The sequence below is a fragment of the Eupeodes corollae genome, chromosome 3 (genome assembly GCF_945859685.1).
Source record: "Eupeodes corollae chromosome 3, idEupCoro1.1, whole genome shotgun sequence".
Lineage (NCBI taxonomy): Eukaryota > Metazoa > Arthropoda > Insecta > Diptera > Syrphidae > Eupeodes > Eupeodes corollae.
In genome coordinates, this window is record NC_079149.1 from 2,241,618 (window position 1) to 2,259,333 (window position 17,716).

A 17,716-nucleotide genomic window follows, 5' to 3' on the forward strand; every position below is an offset into this window, starting at 1 on the left:
TTGAAATATTCAAAACCAAAATAAACTGAAGCAAAACCTCTTTTCAAATCCTCTTCCTTTCCTAAAGCGTACATTGGGCCTTTGGCCCAACAAAAGTTGAAGTCGGAAAATATCTAGAAGGCCAGTTCTTTCGGAATTTAGAATGCAACAGGTTTGGGTGAAGATTATGTTCTTCAAATTAATTTTAAATAAAAAAATATTTGCATGAATAAGAGATTATGTCATATAATTTTAAAACATGGTACATTTTTATTCCCAAAATTAAATAAAAATAATTTTCAGATTTATACAAAGGTAATAACAATCTTACAGCTTATTTATCTTAACATTTTTAACGTGCTACAACTTCTTATGATTACATTAACAACAACTAATATACAAAAGTAGTTAATCTATAGAAATAAGGAACATAAAAAGGATTTTTCAAAAACCCTTATTAAATTTTGAAACTACTATTGTTTTGCTTAAAGATAAATACTTAAATGACTAGATCACGGATTTATTTTGAAATTGATTTTTGCCATTTAGACTCAAACCCAATTGAAACTTTTGGCAGTATTAATTTTGTGACTCCATAAGAACTACATTCTGACCATTCGTTACATTTTTGATCGTAACAGTCTTAGGCTCGTTCCAAGATTGTGTTGTGAATTTTCCAAATAAAATAAATAGCAAGTTTCCAACGAAAAAGAACGCCGCTGCAATAAAGAATACAATCCTCCATTGGTCAGGATTTTTCTGAAAAAAATAAAATAAAATAAAAACTCAATATAAATTAAAAAATATCGTTTTGTATCTTACCTCATCTGTAACAATGAATCCAACCATTAGTGGAGCGATGATACTCATAATATTCGCTGCACAATTTGTCAAACCCATGAGAGTGCCAGCAAAGTTCGACGACAGGTCAATGTGATTCATTTGGAATCCCAAATAACAAGATGCATTCATTCCAACTGTCAATGTCAAGAAGATTATCGCCAGAAGCACGTTATCACCATCCATATAGCCCATCCCAATGAGCCCAATTGCTGGAATCCAGTGCCCAAGGGTGTTAAACAATTTTCTACTAAATGCCAGACCCATACATTTGTTTCTGCTTAAAATCTCCGAAATGATAAGGAACACGAAACACAGCAGAAACATTGCCCAGTAAGGCAGTGACGACAACAAAGCATTCGATTTAATGTCCATTCCCAAAATGTTCTTCATATAAGTGGGGATTTCCGTTAACAAAGTCCAGAAGCCCCAGTTGTTGGCACAATGCGCACACAAAACCACATAGAAGGGCACAGAGGTCAGAATGTCCAACCATGGAGTTGGCAGTTTTGGCTTAAGTTCATTCTTCCCTGCACCTGGATCCTCATCGGTGGGAATCATTTCAATGTACAACTTTTCTTCTTCAGAAATAAAGCGATTTTCGGCGGGGCAGCTGGATGCGAAGAAAAACCATAAAACCGCCCAAACACAACCTGCTGCTCCTGATATATAGAATATACTAGGCCAACCAAATGCAGATGAAGCGAGTTCGCCGCTAATGCAGAGCATAAGTGCAGTTCCAAATTGTACTCCCGAATAGCTGATTGTTCCGAGTTTACCACGCTCCGCAAATGGAGCCCATTTGGAGAGGAGATTATGCGATGAAGGAAAAACTGTTCCTTGACAAAGACCCTGGATAACTCGCAACGTACAAACAAGTGGTGATCCGCCAATTTTTGCACAGATGGGGGTTAGGATGGCAAGAATGGAGCAAATAAGAACGCCCCAGAACACAACAAGTTTGGCTCCATATCTTTGAGCCAGCTGGCCGGCTGGAACTTGCGTCACAACGTAGCCCCAAAAGAAGCTACTAAGGATAAGTGATTTGGTTGATTCTGTCCAATCGTATTCCTGAAAAAAGAAAACCATTTTACAAAGTTAGAATTTTTCTCTTCAAAGATACTAAAGCCAGATCCTAAGTCTTCTTGTATGTTCTTAGATAGTTAGAAAAGTTAGTCTTAGAAGGAGAACTTCGATATCCAAAAGAATGCGATTAATACTTACGTCGAATTTCGTATTTGTTGATTTATCAGTCATAGCCACAATGGCAACTGACATATTCACTCGAAGTGCATATGCAACAGCTAGGGCAAAGAATATAAGGGCACATTGTACATGTCGTATTCCAAATATTTGTTCTGAAAAAGAAGAAACAAAGTCATAAGTTAAGAAATCGAATAAAAACAATAAGTAATTGAATTTAAGCAAACACTTTTATTATTTTACTCTTTCAGCTCGAAAAATATGCAACAAAACTTGAATTACAATTTTGGAAGTCTAACTTTAGGTGTTAATCGTTGTGTATTATACATAAAGAAAATACGTTACTGAATGTTAGTTTAGAATTTTACACTTTATTAGTTTATTTGTTTTAAACAATAGCAACTCATTAACTTATTTGATTTTGAAGCTGAATTGTAAACATAAGGACTAAGACTTTTTTTTTGTAATGATTGTTTGCGGATGTTGTATAACATTTCCATTGAATGGAAAGTAATAAGTTGATTAAGTATTTATTGATTGCTTAAAAGAGTACGACAGTCAAATAAATTGAGTTGAAGCCGGTAAAATTAAAACAGCTTTATTTTCAAGCATTTCCTTAAAATACACTAAGCAAATAATAAAGGTATATTGATAAACATTTCATCTAACAAATTTTAACTAAAACGTTCGAACTCATTTTTCTTTTCACTCATAACATTGAAATAAAGCGATAATTTATAGTAACTTTAAGAGCTATTTTCGAGGATAATTCAAACACTCTTCTCTTTTTTGTTAAAAAGAATATGTAACAAAATAACGCCTATCAAAAAAAATTGTTGAACACTATACAAAGTTTAATTAAAATCGTTTGAGGGGGGTGAATAGGTCCGTCTGGTAGATCACAAATAAATGCTCTGCCTCAAAATCCACATTGAATATCATCACAGTGTGTATATAGACCAACACCCAAAAATACACAAAGTTATATAATATTGAAAGTTTTCCGCACTTGTTTATGAGGATTCCCACCAATTTTTATTTTGGATTATTTTTTAAACAACTAAACAAATAAAAAAATTCAAATTTCTTAGACTGACTTCTAGTTTTCAGTGTGACATTCAAATATTTGTTAAACGTTTAACTTCGTCTTTTCACACCTTTTTAAACTGAATAAAAAACAGCACCTTTCAAGAGATATTAGAATTTCAAAAAAAAACTATAATTTTTTTAATTTCTGGTTTTAAATGTTTGTAGAAAATAATTTCCCAGAAGGATTGTACTTGTTGTATATTGTTAAAGATTAATTTCTTCTTATTCATGTATTTTAAAAACCAACGTCTTTTCACACCTTTTTAAACTGAATAAGAAACAGCACCTTTCAAGAGATATTAGAATTTCAGAAAAAAAACTATAATTTTTTCAATTTCCGGTTTTCAATGTTTGTAGAAAATAATTTCCCAGAACGATTGTACTTGTGGTATATTGTTAAAGATTAATTTCTTCTTATTCATGTATTTTAAAAAACAACGTCTTTTCACACCTTTTTAAACTGAATAAAAAACAGCACCTTTCAAGAGATATTAGAATTTCAAAAAAAAAAACTATAATTTTTTCAATTTCCGGTTTTCAATGTTTGTAGAAAATAATTTCCCAGAACGATTGTACTTGTTGTATATTGTCAAAGAATAATTTGATCTTATTAATTTATTTAAAAAAAAACAACAAATGTTTACTCCTATAATAAACCATCAATATTTGTACCTTCGAATCTGCGATTCTTAACCATTTTTAAAATTCACTAGTTAATTTGCTTGCTCTTATATCAAAACCAAAGATGAGACCTTCACTACTTTTCCAACTTTTTGTCTCGACACCTTAAGATGTAATTACGGACTGATGATTAAAAGTGAAGTAGCATCAAGAAATTTAATGCTATCACATCATTGCCGTCAAACCTTGCCCTCTTCTGAGTGTATATAGTTGATAATAAAATAAGGAACAAATATTTACATTTCTACTGATGTTAAATGAAATTAATGAATAAAATTCTTATATCATAATTATTTAAATGTATTGGTGCTTTAAATTAAAAAAAAATTACTAAAAAAATGTATAATATGTGAAAGGTGTATATCAATCATTCCGAATGTATACATACTTTTCAATAAATATCTAATATTTATTTAATAACGATTTGTTTTGAACACTTGTGTTTTAAGTTTGGTTTTTCAAACTTAAAATGTATAGTATAGAGCTAGAGCGTATCATTGATCAGAAATCCAAGGGGTAGGTTAAATTTGCTCAGAAGATGCCACATACAATATATACGTTTTTTTGATTTAATGGGTTGTGGACCTTTTATATAGATAGCAATAATTCTAGGGACTAGGGACAAGTCAATGTACACGTTTTGCAAGAATAAATAAATTATGATGAAATTTCGATCCTTAATTGAAAACATTTTTTGTTCACCTAGCTCTCAATCTCTAATATTCGTTATGAAACAAAGTAATTTTAAAATATTCTATTATTTTAAGGGTGCATAGAAATTTCAAGGTTAGAGAAATTGAACCCTCTACATCTTTCAAGATACGCTCAAAAGCCAAACATTTAAAATACTGTAACTTTAAAACTCATGATTGTGAAAGTAAAAACACGTGACGTGACTAATGAGATGAAGCTTTGAAAAGCCGCTGGTAGCTATAAGTTGAAATGCATATACACTTTGTAAATTAAATCAAATGAAATCGAACCAACAATGCTTGGTATTAACTTTTGTTCTGAGTATTTACAGATACGTCAATTAATAAGATCAACAACGTTGTTATGTTAAATTAAATAAAGTAGATTAATAGTTTTAATTTAGAGCTATAGTTGAACTGATAGAATAAGGGAGTTTTTGATCACCTAATGCAAATCTTTTGTTCGACACATTTTGCTTGTAAAAGTTAGAATCTTACAATAGTTTAGAATAAGTTGTTTCGTGTTATCTTCAAATATTGTAAATGCAGCGAAGTCTTCATTAGAATAAAATGTCTAACTTCTTTTGAATATGTTCAACCTTTATCGTTGTTTCGTGTTATATTAGTTGTAGTTACAAAAATATAATTAATTCCGAAAATACTTATTATACTTGTGTTGAAGTTTTATAAAAACAAAATTTTTCTTGTTAGATAAAAATTAAAACAATTTTAAAGACAAAATACACGAAGGTTGATATTTTGCAATACATTTTATAAAGTTATAAACAAAATTTAACAAAGATGATGCTTGAAATTTTTATCTTAATTTATTATATCTTATCTTAATTCTCACTTAAACCAAAGTCAACCTTAAGAAAGTTTTATAGATAAACATATTTTTATTGTAATCGTAACACTTTTAATTATGACGATTTAGCGCAATGAAAACAAAAAAAAATAAAAATAGAACACAAATTTCAAAATTGCAATACAAATAGATAAAAGATTTTAAAATCTATTTATTTTGTTACAGTTATTATAAATAACACGAAATTAAAGTCACTTTATTTATGGATTTCTTGGTTAAAATTCTGCCAACTGAAAGTGGTAGGCTTCAGATTCCTACGTATTAAGATTTGTATGCCATGATACAGATTCTCTATTAATATTATATACTAATTAAGAGTGCGTACACTGAAAAAAAAAAAAAAAACAAAACTCATCTACTAAACGAACAGAGAATATCAAAAAAGAATTTCCATTCTTAATCGAATTGATAACATATAAATAAGTGAATATTGAGGGGTGTGTTCTTTGGTTGTGCTTTCATATTGTTATTATCAATTGGCGACAAAATCATTAAAGTCCTTGATTTACTTTTTAATTACTCAGTGCCTTATCTTTCCTGAACCATAATTGAAATCTTAAGATTGTTGACAGCCTCTTTAATATTGTGAAGATTTCGATAATATGATTAATTGCGAAATTTCTTATAAAACTTTCTTGAAGAACAACAAAAATAAAACATGTTCATTGGTCTTTTGTTGGACTTCGGTCGAATTTGCAATCAATTGTGAATAAAATTATATTTAAAGATTTATTTCTGTTGGAATATTTAAATTTATATCTCCTTACGTATTTTTTTTGAAATAAGGAAGTAAATTGCTTTGATCAAACCTTCTTTTCATAAACAATTTTAATATGAGTTCATTTTGAAAAATTACTGAAAATCCCGATGTTTTTATAGTGCACCAGCTTTTACGTGAAGAGTATATTTAAGGCTTTAGATACGATGCCTTAAAAAATGCAATGAAATAACAAAAACAAGTCTCATCAATTCAATCAAATAAATACCATCAATAAAATTTATAAACAAAAAAAAGAAAAATCTAAAAAACGGCAAACTTTTAACAATATACAAAACTCTATAAATAAGATAAGACAACCATAAAATGTGAAGTTTGTTTTATGATCAAGTGTTTATTTGTTCAGCTTAAATTAATTAGTAATAAGAATATATATACAAATTATATATCCTTTTAAGTGAAATGTTATTTTATTATTGTTTTCAAATAAACTATATTTTTTGGTACTTTAATTGGGATTATATCAACCCTTTAACCTCTCTTAACCCGCACTTTTTTTTAATAAAAAATACTGCAAGTATACTTATTTAAGCGACAACAAATCACTCAACTTATTAATGTTAAATCTGAAGGGCCCTTATAATAATGCTGGTCATCTATTTATTTAAGCAGGTCCGTGTAAGGGGGCCAATAGTTAAGGAGTTAGGGTTGCTACGAAAAATTATTAACTTCAAATGGAAAGTTATCGTAATGGGTCCGATTAGTCAAATTGAAAATTTTGATATTTCTCGACGTTTCAAGGTCCTTGAAGTCGAAAGATGTCTGTGCTTGCGTGAGAACGTACGTTCCAGACGTTTTTTCGTCATCCATAGCTCAAGAACCTGGAGGGATATCATCTTTAACTAAATTTTGTTATGCAAATATAAGGCAGAAAGGACTCTGAAGGAAATTGCATTACCATAGCAGTTTAAAAAAATTTAAACATTTTGGTTAACCCTAAATATCTCGTGAACCAATAACACTGGAGATTTGAATTAAATTTTATATAATATATTGTAATGTTATACCAAACAAGTATATTTTTTGAAAAAAAAAATCCTATCAACGGTTTTTTTATAAGCCAAAAACTTAAAAAAATGTGTCACCTCGAAAATTGAACGAATATAACACGATTTTATCTCCAAAACAATTTTGTGCAATGAAAAACAACGTTTTTTGACGGTTTTTTTATAAAAAATAAAAACCCAAAAAAAAAACATTACTCAAAGTTGGTAAAAATTGGATTTCCTCTCAAATATCTTTGCAAAACTTTGAGATATTGGCTTGAAACTAATTTTATGTTTTAAAACATATTGTTGTCAATATTCAATAAAATTTTGAGACAAATCAAATTGACAGCTTTTTACAAAAAAATAAAAACCTAACAAGAAAATTAATAAAAGTTGGTAAAAATTGATTTTCGACTCAAATATCTTTTTAAAACTTTGAGATATTGGCTTAAAATTAATTTTATCTTTTTAAAAAATATTGTTTCAAACATTCAGTAAAATTTTGTGAAAAATCGAATTGATAGGTTTTTGAAAAAAAAACAATACAAACAAAATTTAAAATATTGTCTTCAAACTCTTTTTATTTTAAAGAAAAAATACTTTTTTTATAAAAAATCCAACAGTCAGTTTTTTTCATAAAAAAGAATAAAATCTATAAAAAATAGTATGCCGATTCGGTAAAAATAGATGTTCGGTTCTTGATATCTCTCAAATTAATTTCATTCATCCAATTTTTAAAAAATTAAGAAATGCAACTTAAATTGGTAAACATTTGTTTTCTACTAAAAATCTATTCAACAAACTAGATTTTCATACTAAAGTATTTCTAATAATTCAACTGACAACTTTTTTAACCCAACACGTAACCTACAAACTTTTAAGCAAGACATATCGACAGACGGGATGGAAAGTTATCAGTTATTGCATCCCGGCCTCTTTTTGAAAGTTGGTTTTTAAAGAAAATAACCCTGTTTTTTGATGAGTTCTAATCTTCAAATTGCAATTTTTGAACAAATATATCTTAACAGAATTGTTCGGCTTCCTTTCTGCACTAAAAAACTTAACCTATAGTGTGTATTCTTTAAAATTGTCTGCATCATGATTTTCTTCTTTTCTACCAAAGACAATTTTAATTCTACATTTCTTTTTATTCAGAAGAATTGACATTCAAATTATTGTTTCCCATTCCCATCATTAACAGATCATTAGGAAGAAAGCAACTTGATTATTGAAATTCGTTATTATTGAAAATATTAAAAACATGCATTTCAACAATCAAACGATGTCAACTTTTATCTGACGGTATGACAAATAACAAAGCTATCGAGATGAGCACGCAAGCCCAATAACTCTGGGATTCCACCTTCACTCGACTAATTTGAATAAAAACAAAAACTTAATTAATGCGATTATTGTTCTAACGTGGGAAATTTAATTGCATATGAGTAAAGTTCAGATTGTCAGTCCTATACTCGTATAAATAAATAAGTTATAAGCAAAAAACAAACAAAAAATAAAGCATTAAAGCAACTTTAATTGCGATCACAATAAATTACATTGCAGTAAAATGCCTGATGTATAAATAAATTTCATTTTATCAACTAACATCAAAAGACGTGTAAATTTAGTTGATTTAAAACTGAACTGGAACTGAACATCCATCAGCGAAATTGAAATACAAATCTTTACGAGCAATGGAAATGTTCAAATGCAATTAAAAAATATTAACAACATCGTGATTATTTTGATTATTACAAACAACAAAATTAAAATTTTGAATGACAAAAAAATTTAAAATTCTCTTCGTACTAAATTTCAAAAAGAAATGACGTCAGTAAATGCAGAGCTATAGTCAATGGTACTGACCTACCATCTTAAATATTTGGGTAGGTACGTTCGTAAAATTGTTAATAATTTGAGTCCGTTGCCTTAAAATTTGACGCAAAAACAAAAGACATAACTTGGTCTTATGTATTTACTGTTTACTAACTTAGGGCTATCGCACGAGATTCTATAAAATAATGATAAATTTATGAGATATTCTTTAAACATCCATAAGATAGATAAATATTTAAAAATGGGAGCTAGAATTTGAGATCAGAGATAACTAAAGTCACTTAAGGACAAAACGGAACCTAGGAACCAACGAACCCGACTCTGGTTCCAAAAATTTAAATATTTTTGACATTTTACATTATACTAACATAACAAAATCTCAGCATTTACTTTAAATTATTCGGTAGCCTTTGAAATTAAATGGACCATTTTTTGAGTTGTTATTTTTTAACGAACTGTCTTTCCATGCATGCAATAGGAATGAGCTCTACATGGAAATGTCTAGTTTTGGCATTCAAGCTTATCCGTTTGTGCAGAATGACGATGGAGAATGCACGCTGCTCTATTAAGGTCGGAAAAGATCTCACCGATGCATTTGATGTCAAAAAAGGTTTTAGACAAGGCGATGAACTTTTAGGCGATTTCTTCAATATCGTTCTGGAAAGAATTGTACAAAACTCAACCGTCAACACTAGAGGTACTATCTTCAAAAGGTCCATCCAATTAGTCGGATACGCAGATGATATTGACATAATTGAAAGATCAAAGCGTGATGTCAGTGGAGCGTTTTTGAGCATTGCGACGGAAGCGAAGAAGATGGGTTTAGTGGTCAATGATGGCAAGACCAAGTATATGCTGTCATCAAAAAAGGACATTGAACAACGACGTATTGAACAAAACGTCACCATGGACAGCTATAACTTCAAGGTATTTAAGGAACTTGTCTACTTAGGCACAGCTATAAACACAGGCAACGACACCAGCGCTGAAATCAAACGAAGAATAACTCTTGCAAATCGCTACTTCTTTGGACTTAGAAGGCAATTGAGTAGTAAAGTCTTTTATCGAGCATGTAAAATCATCATCTATAAGACACTCATTATCCTGGTTCTCATTTATTGCGCTGAGGCCTGGACCCCGTCAAAGGAAGATGAGACTGTTTTAGGATGCTTCGAATGCAATCTCGAGGGACGTCGCAGTAGAAGAAGACCGCGACTCAGGTGGCGCACGCAGGTGGGTGAAGACCTCAACCAACTTGGCGAGCGAAACTAGAGACAGCTAGATAGGGACGGAGCTGGCTGGAGACGCATGTTGGTTAAGGCCCAGGTCCACCCCGCACTGTAGCACCACCTTTAGTAAGTAAGTATGTATTCAATCAATATTTTGAAAAAGCTTTAAGATTGCTTAACATAACAAAAAACTTTGATATTATTAAAATGACATGATCTAAAGAAAAGATTGTCAAATATGCTGCTTTCATCATTGTTTTATTTTGAATCAAAATGTATCCAAAAAATGCTTAAGCTAGAAGAAATGAAAGCTGCAAGAGTCTTTTCCCATTCAACTTAGTTTAACCTACTTGTTTTAGCACATGCATCAATGACTATGTATTGTACAAGCATATATTTTATTATTCACGGATTGATGGTTAAAAATTTGAAATTATAAACAGCTTTTATAGTGACGTAAAGCGAAAAAAAAAACAATAGGAACAGATGTTTAATTAATAAAAAGGTGTTCTCTAAATTTTGTCACCTGGCGACATATATATGGGTAGAAACTATGTGGCAAGTTTTGCATACGTAAAAAATTTCAAGCTCGAGATTTTAATCAAACATAACGATATGGGTCCTCCGATTTTGTTCGTCTGTCTAACAGCAGAAAGCATTTGGTAGATTGACTTTAATATTTGAAAATAAAAGCCTTGAGCCGAATCGAGTTAGGCTTTTCTACTGGTTTTTTTTTTAGACTAAAAATAACAGTATAGTCCCCGTAGAAGTTTGTTCATCAAAAATCGAAAATTCGAATTTTTTCAAAAACAAACCCATAGATGTTTTTATTAAAGTTTCGATTAATTTTTTTTCTTAATTTTGTTTTTTTAGTATGAACAAAATATCTTGGTTTTGTTCGAGAAGGGCACCCCCATTATTTTTTTAAAGTTATTATTTTTTTTAAAGTTTTTTCTGGAACTAATCAACCGATTTTTTATCAAGTTGTTTTTTTTTAAGGTTTTTATTTTTTGTAAAAAAACTGTCTATTCGATTTTTCCCAAATTTTTTAGAATGTCAATAACAATATTTCTTATAAGTTAAAATTAAAAAGAAGCTATAATCTCAAATCTCAAGTCGTTGAAGATATATTTGAGTCAAAATTTAATTTTTACCAACTTTGAGTAATGTTTTTCTTAGGTTTTTTTTTATATAAAAAACCGTCAACTAGATTTTTCATAAAATTTTATCAGATGTTAAAAACTTTATTTTTCGTTGCATAAGATTGTTTTGGAGATGAAATCATTTTGTATTCGCAAAATTATCGAGGTGACAAGTTTTTTGTCAGTTTGTTTGATTTATAAAAAAACGTTAATTGGATTTCTTTCCAAACATATATTGGTTTGGTATAACGTTACAATATATCAAGTAAGATTCAATTCAAGTCTCAAGCGTTATTGGTTCGTTAGATGTTTATGGTTAACCAAAATGTTTGCTTTTTTTTTAAACTGCTTTGGTAAAAAAAAAACCAACGCAATTTTCTTGAGAACCCTTTCTTCATCATTCTGCCTTATTATCTGTATAACAAATTTTATTTGAAGTCGATATCTCCCCTGGTTCTTGAGCTATGATCGACGAAAAAACCTCGCAAACGTACGGACGTATGGACGTACGAGCGTACGTACACACTCACCCACAGACCCATTTCAATAACTTCCTATGGAAAGTTAAAAATCTGTATACACAAAATTAATATTAAAAAATCAGCTATAATGATATTTAAATAAAGATTTTGAAAAGTTAAGGTCCGTTTTCAAATCCTAAAATACAATAAATTGTTTTAATCAGACTTTTTGGGTGCAAGTTCGTGCGACCCAGTAGTGCATTTTATTTTGTATTCTTTTTTCAATAAACATTAAATTTCGGAAATTTTCCGTAACAACTAAGAAATAATTAGTCTTAATAATTTTTTTGGAAAACATTTTTCTTAATGCTCGAATTTAGTCCCTTTTTTGAGGGACTTTAGTGTTTTTTTTTTATTCGTAAATATAAACATCTGCATTGTATAATCGCGTGACGCTATTTTAAACAAAAATTACTGTGGTTCCCTGCTTTGAATTTAAAAAAAAATGTAAAAACATTTGAGATAACAAGTTGGAAAACGCAGAATTCGAAAATTTTAACATTAAGTAGGTACCTACAGATTTTGCAATGGATTATATCATACGTGCATTATGATTCATGAAAAAAATCAATACTTAATAATTTAAGTGGACTTTTGCGTCCATTATGATTCATGAAAAAAATCAATACTTAATAATTTAAGTGGACTTTTGCGTACTCATAACGTCAGTCTATTCTTTAATAGATTTTCTAATCTTATCAATAAAAGGTAGACTAATGAGAAACTCTTGCAATAAGAAGATCTTACATCCTTTTTATTACGTAAAACCGAAACACTTCTAATGTTCGAATTCTAAAAGAAGGTACTTTACAAAAAGTGAATAGCGGTACCTAAACTTCAAAAAACAAGTGCAAAACACAAAAATATTAAGTACCGTTCAACAATATTAACAATAAAATAATATTGACATAGTTTTTATTATTATTATTGAATACAATTATCAGCTGGCGAGTGTGGCACTTTTTCTTAATGCACGTGTAATTTTTATTTGTTCAGCCCTTCAATTTGTTAATTTTATAAAAATTGATAATTTTATAAAATACGACTATAATCGTATGTATGTACGTAAAAGAATTTCTAATAAATTATTATTATTGTTCTTTGTTGCATATGAGTATGCACTCAAACTTGTATGTGGATTAGAATAAACTTAATAGACAAGAATTACAATAGTCAATGGGAGTTCTAATGCAAATTTTATATTTATAACCTTATTTAATGAGACGCGAAACCATTGAATTCATTATGGCAAGCAACAGCTGAAAGAATTTAATTATATAGTAATTGGTATTGTAATTTTTAGAAGTAGTAAATATTTAAAAAACATTTTTTATACCTTATAATCAAAACAAAATATCTCCAAAAATTAATTCAATTATAAAATAAATCTGATAATAATGAAAACAATACTTTGATTTCCTTGCTCTTAATAGATGTTAATGTATTGAAACTTAATTACCATTTCTAGCACAATGTCACCCTCATTAATTTGAAATATTTTCATATAACCTTTTTATTTTACTTGCAACAAACAAAAACTGGTTACATGTCGGTCTAGTTCAATAAAATAACAACAAAAAAGTATAATATTGAAAGTAATAAAATACTTTATTTGATATCACCAACCCACATCAGTATTTTATAATAACTAAATAAATGCAATTACCAAGTTAATTAATCCTATAAACACCGAACTACTATCACTTGGTTGATTTTAATAAAAAGAAAAAAACTGATATAAATATCTTAACATGAATATAAAAAGAATTCTAGCACAAACCGTATTTTGTAACGAAAAAAAATTAAGTACTATTATACTATACTACTTATCAAAGAAATTGACATAAGATCATTTAAATTTATTTAAAAAAGTCTTCGAAGGCAGTTGACTTTAATTGGTTACCATATTTTCTTTATTTGCCTGAATTTCTAAATCTTTATTCTTTCATATTTATCTGTTTTTTTAGGGTTTATTTTTGATTTGATGCATTCTTGAAACAACGAAAATTTAATGGATGAAGATTTTGAGATGGTGCTAAATTTTTTTGAACATTGCATTTCATATTTTTTGTCTTTCCAAAAATATTTTTATTCTAATTTCCCAATTTTTAGATCTTATTGTATGTCAAAAATATATGTTTTCTTTTAAATACATAAATATACAAATTTTAAACTACAACGTTTCCTTTAAGCAAAAAGACTTACAATAAGCTTACAAAAATCTTCGAAATTCTTTCATACAAACATTTTTCTTTTAAGAATCATTAACCTTAGAAAATGTTTAGAAAGGATATTATTACTAATATTTAAGATTTTATTTTATAACAAAAAAACCGAATTAAAAAAAAGTCTTTAACCTATGTCACTTTTAGTAATGAAAATACAGTGCATTTCAATTTTGTGCTACAAGTCTGCTAATGTTCACATTGAAATAAGATTCTTTCGCATTTCCAAATTTATTGACAATTGAAAATAATATATAATATTGGCCGACAAATTTCTTTACATGTTTAAATTAATTTTATGTTTTATTAAATTTATTTCGTTTAAAAAATAGAAGGAATGGTAACCTGTAAAAAAGAGCGACAAAATATCTTATTAAAACCTACTTGGTCTTGGTATATTAGTTGGAACAGTTCCGGCTTCCTTAGCTTTTACCATCAAATGACTGACATTAGGTTTCTTCATGTTTGCGATGAATTTAAATTGTATCAAACAAAAATAAAAAACACTTTCTTAAAAAAGTAAATAAAAAAACACAACTTTGGAGATTTCGTAAGACTCTACCAAAACAACTTTGTCCACTTTGAATTCCAGCAAGTATCACTATTTTTCTTTTGATGTTGTCAAATTTTATGCAAATATCAGTTTTTGTATTTATTAATTTGCTATGATTTGACGAATAATTAAATCATTTAATTTTTTGTTTGTTTTAATTTTATATTAACAAGAATTTTCAATAGAAACAAATTTCATCCAACCATAACCGACAAACGGACACGTCTAAATGCCTGACTTATTGCACATTTGCTTAACTTAAATTGAACAGAGTTAAAAGGCGAATGATCAACGGCTACTAAAGTTACCGTCATTCAGGCTTTGGTATGCTTCAGCAAACACGCGACCACTGTTAAGGTTGGTAATACGAACGCGTCAAATCCGACCGAAAACAAATACGTATATAAAACATAATAATTATTATTAACTTTTTTATTTTATTTATAAATCGAAGTTAATTCAAATTAAAAAACAAAATAAAGTTAAAAAAAATAATATAAAAATACAAAAATATTCTGTGTGATGTAAAAAAAGATTGAAAGATTGTATTTTTATTTTGTTTATATTTATATAAAAAGAAAAATGTATATATTTTGTTTGACGCAGTTATAACTCGTTTCCAATCGATTGGACTGTAAAAGGCGTTCTGGCCAATTTAGATACATCCCCTGGGCATTTATTCAATAGATAAGTACTTTGGTGAGTAGTTTAAGCTTTGAGTGCCATTTAGTGTATGACTCTTCATTTTAACAATAATTCTAATAATTCAAAAAATGTTAATACCTGCACATTATTGGCTTCTAATACGGGTATGATAAATTTTATATATGAAGAGGGAAGTGTCTATGATGAAAAAGTGGCAGCGTGACAGTTTTTCGAACTTGGGTATGACCTGGATTGACTTAAGGTATTGAGGGAGCTGTGATTAGTATTTGTTTTATGCAATGCGCTGATAAGATGTAACTTAAAGATCCAATTATTTAATGATAATACAAAAATATATCACCGAATTTCGTTTATTCTAGCTTTGTAGCTTTGTACTCTACTAACTTCCTCTAAAGCCTCTTGGACCATGTGTCTTGTTAACGTTTGCATCCTTGTGTTGTCATTGGTCAGAATTGCATTTAATTATTTTGTAAAGTTTTTATATTTATCTTCAAATGGGCAAACCATAGTTAGAGTTTTTCTCCCTCTAAGATGTCTTCAGGAGGTTAAACATTGAAGCCAAGATGAATAAGATTCTTTTAAAACCTTGAGTTTTAATCTTAATTGCTTTGTTCTATTTTTTGCTACAACATTAGGTTGATTATTTTATGAAGCTGTTTTGCTTAGAGCTCCCACGTCCAAGAAAGCATTTTTGATATAAATATAAATTTTTTTGTAAGCTAAATTATGTGAACAAAATCAACGTTAACAAAGCCTTTTTTTATTTTACCTACTTAAGGAGCATGTTATAGTTCAAGACCAATACTTCACAGCGAGTTATTAACCAAACTGAGACGTCAGATTGTTCTAAATAACTATGATTATGGTTATATGAAACATGAACAGTATTTTTACATTGTATACGAAAGTATATTGTCATGGAGATAATTCACATGATCTATAATCAATGTTAGGTGCGAGATTTATGGTTTGAATCTAGTTATACTAGTTATTTGTTTTTGGATTTAAAATGTATGGAAAGATGTTTTATCTGTTATAATTTCACTTAATATTTTATATATTTTCAGTCTTATTTAAAAACGCTGTATAGAGCCTACATAAAGTTATGTTATCTCTATAATGCCTCTAAACGCAAAAATGCTATTTATAAAACTTATACAAGGTTGCATAGTCCCATAATAAGCTAAACGCGTTTTGAGGTTGAATAGAGCCTACATAAGGAAATTATTGTTATTATTATTTCGTAAATGTCATTTTGATTTCTCTCCTCTCTTTTTGAAATTAAAATAAAAACAATAATGCCTCTCGAGTTTAGCTCGTGAGCCGAAGAAACGAAGAATCTAAAAAAAATATAGATTTTCGAAAGAGAATATCATACAAATAATTGGAATTATTTTGTTATATTTTAGTTGTTATGACAACTAGCAGATTTTATAGTACTTTTGGCACTTTTTTTGATATAAGCATTGTATAACTAAAATTTATAGCAGATTTTTTTATAAATAGGAATTTTTGCAACGTTACATAGAGCCTACATAAATCCTTATTCACTGTATAACTATTCATCTGTTTAGCGAATTCTATTAAATAAGACTGTTTATGTTTTAGTTTTGTTTGTTAATTATTACAGTTGTTTTTCACTAGCTTTTTCTTAGCTCTGCAGAGGGTGTTTTTTTTTTAAGCAGTATGTGAAGTTTCGATAGTTGTTGTCTATGGTTTGACAGTTGAAATTTTGTCAAATAATGAAATTTTTGTTCGATAAGGTTTAGAATCGTTCAAAGCCATGAAATAGCACTGATGGAGCACTAAATCCCATTTTTAAATCAGGTCAATAACATAAAATTGAGAATTATCGTGCGATGACCAAACTTTCTGCTAACCGAAGCTTTTTGAATTGATTGTTAAAAAAAATTATTTTCATGTTAAAGAATTTATGTCTCCATGTCAACATGGATTCGTGAGTGGTAGAACTACTACAACTAGTTGTCACTTTTTACTAAACATTTGTCAAATGCCTTGAAATCTGGTTTTCAGGTTGATGCAATTTATACTGATTTTCGGAAAGCGTTTAATAGTATTTGTATACCACTTCTTGTTCAAAAACTCAATAGATTCGGTTTTCTTTTAACTTTTCTCAAGTGGATTTCAAGCTATTTGGTTATGAGAAAAGCAGTTGTGAACATTTTGAACTCGCAACAAAAACAATATATCTACCATCTGGTGTTCCACAAGGGATCCATCTTGGTCCATTGTTGTTTTTGATTTTTATAAATGAATTACTCTAAATGGTCTATTATTTTCGGATGATTTTAAAATATTTGCAACTGTTAAAAGTATCAATGATTGTGTATTAATACAGAATGATATTGATACTATAAACGATTGGTGTAAAAGTAATCATCTTTCGCTTAAAATCAATAAATGT

At 28.9% G+C, this 17,716-nt stretch overlaps 1 protein-coding gene across 2 annotated transcripts; it reads right to left on the reverse strand.

Moving 5' to 3' along the window:
* Nucleotides 1–226: 226 nt before the first annotated feature.
* LOC129952974 (putative inorganic phosphate cotransporter) lies at nt 227–15,252 on the reverse strand. 2 transcript variants are annotated; one of them, XM_056065974.1, is made up of 4 exons: nt 14,457–15,252; nt 2,044–2,177; nt 802–1,890; nt 227–738 (listed from the first exon to the last, which is right to left on the reverse strand). In XM_056065974.1, the coding sequence occupies exons 1-4, from the start codon at nt 14,533–14,535 to the stop codon at nt 559–561; spliced, it is 1,482 nt and encodes a 493-aa protein (XP_055921949.1). In that variant the 5' UTR covers nt 14,536–15,252; the 3' UTR covers nt 227–558. The 2 variants fall into 2 exon arrangements, with proteins under 2 accessions (XP_055921949.1, XP_055921951.1); XM_056065976.1 differs by lacking the exon at nt 14,457–15,252 and adding an exon at nt 3,784–3,938.
* Between the last annotated feature and the right edge of the window lie 2,464 nt (nt 15,253–17,716).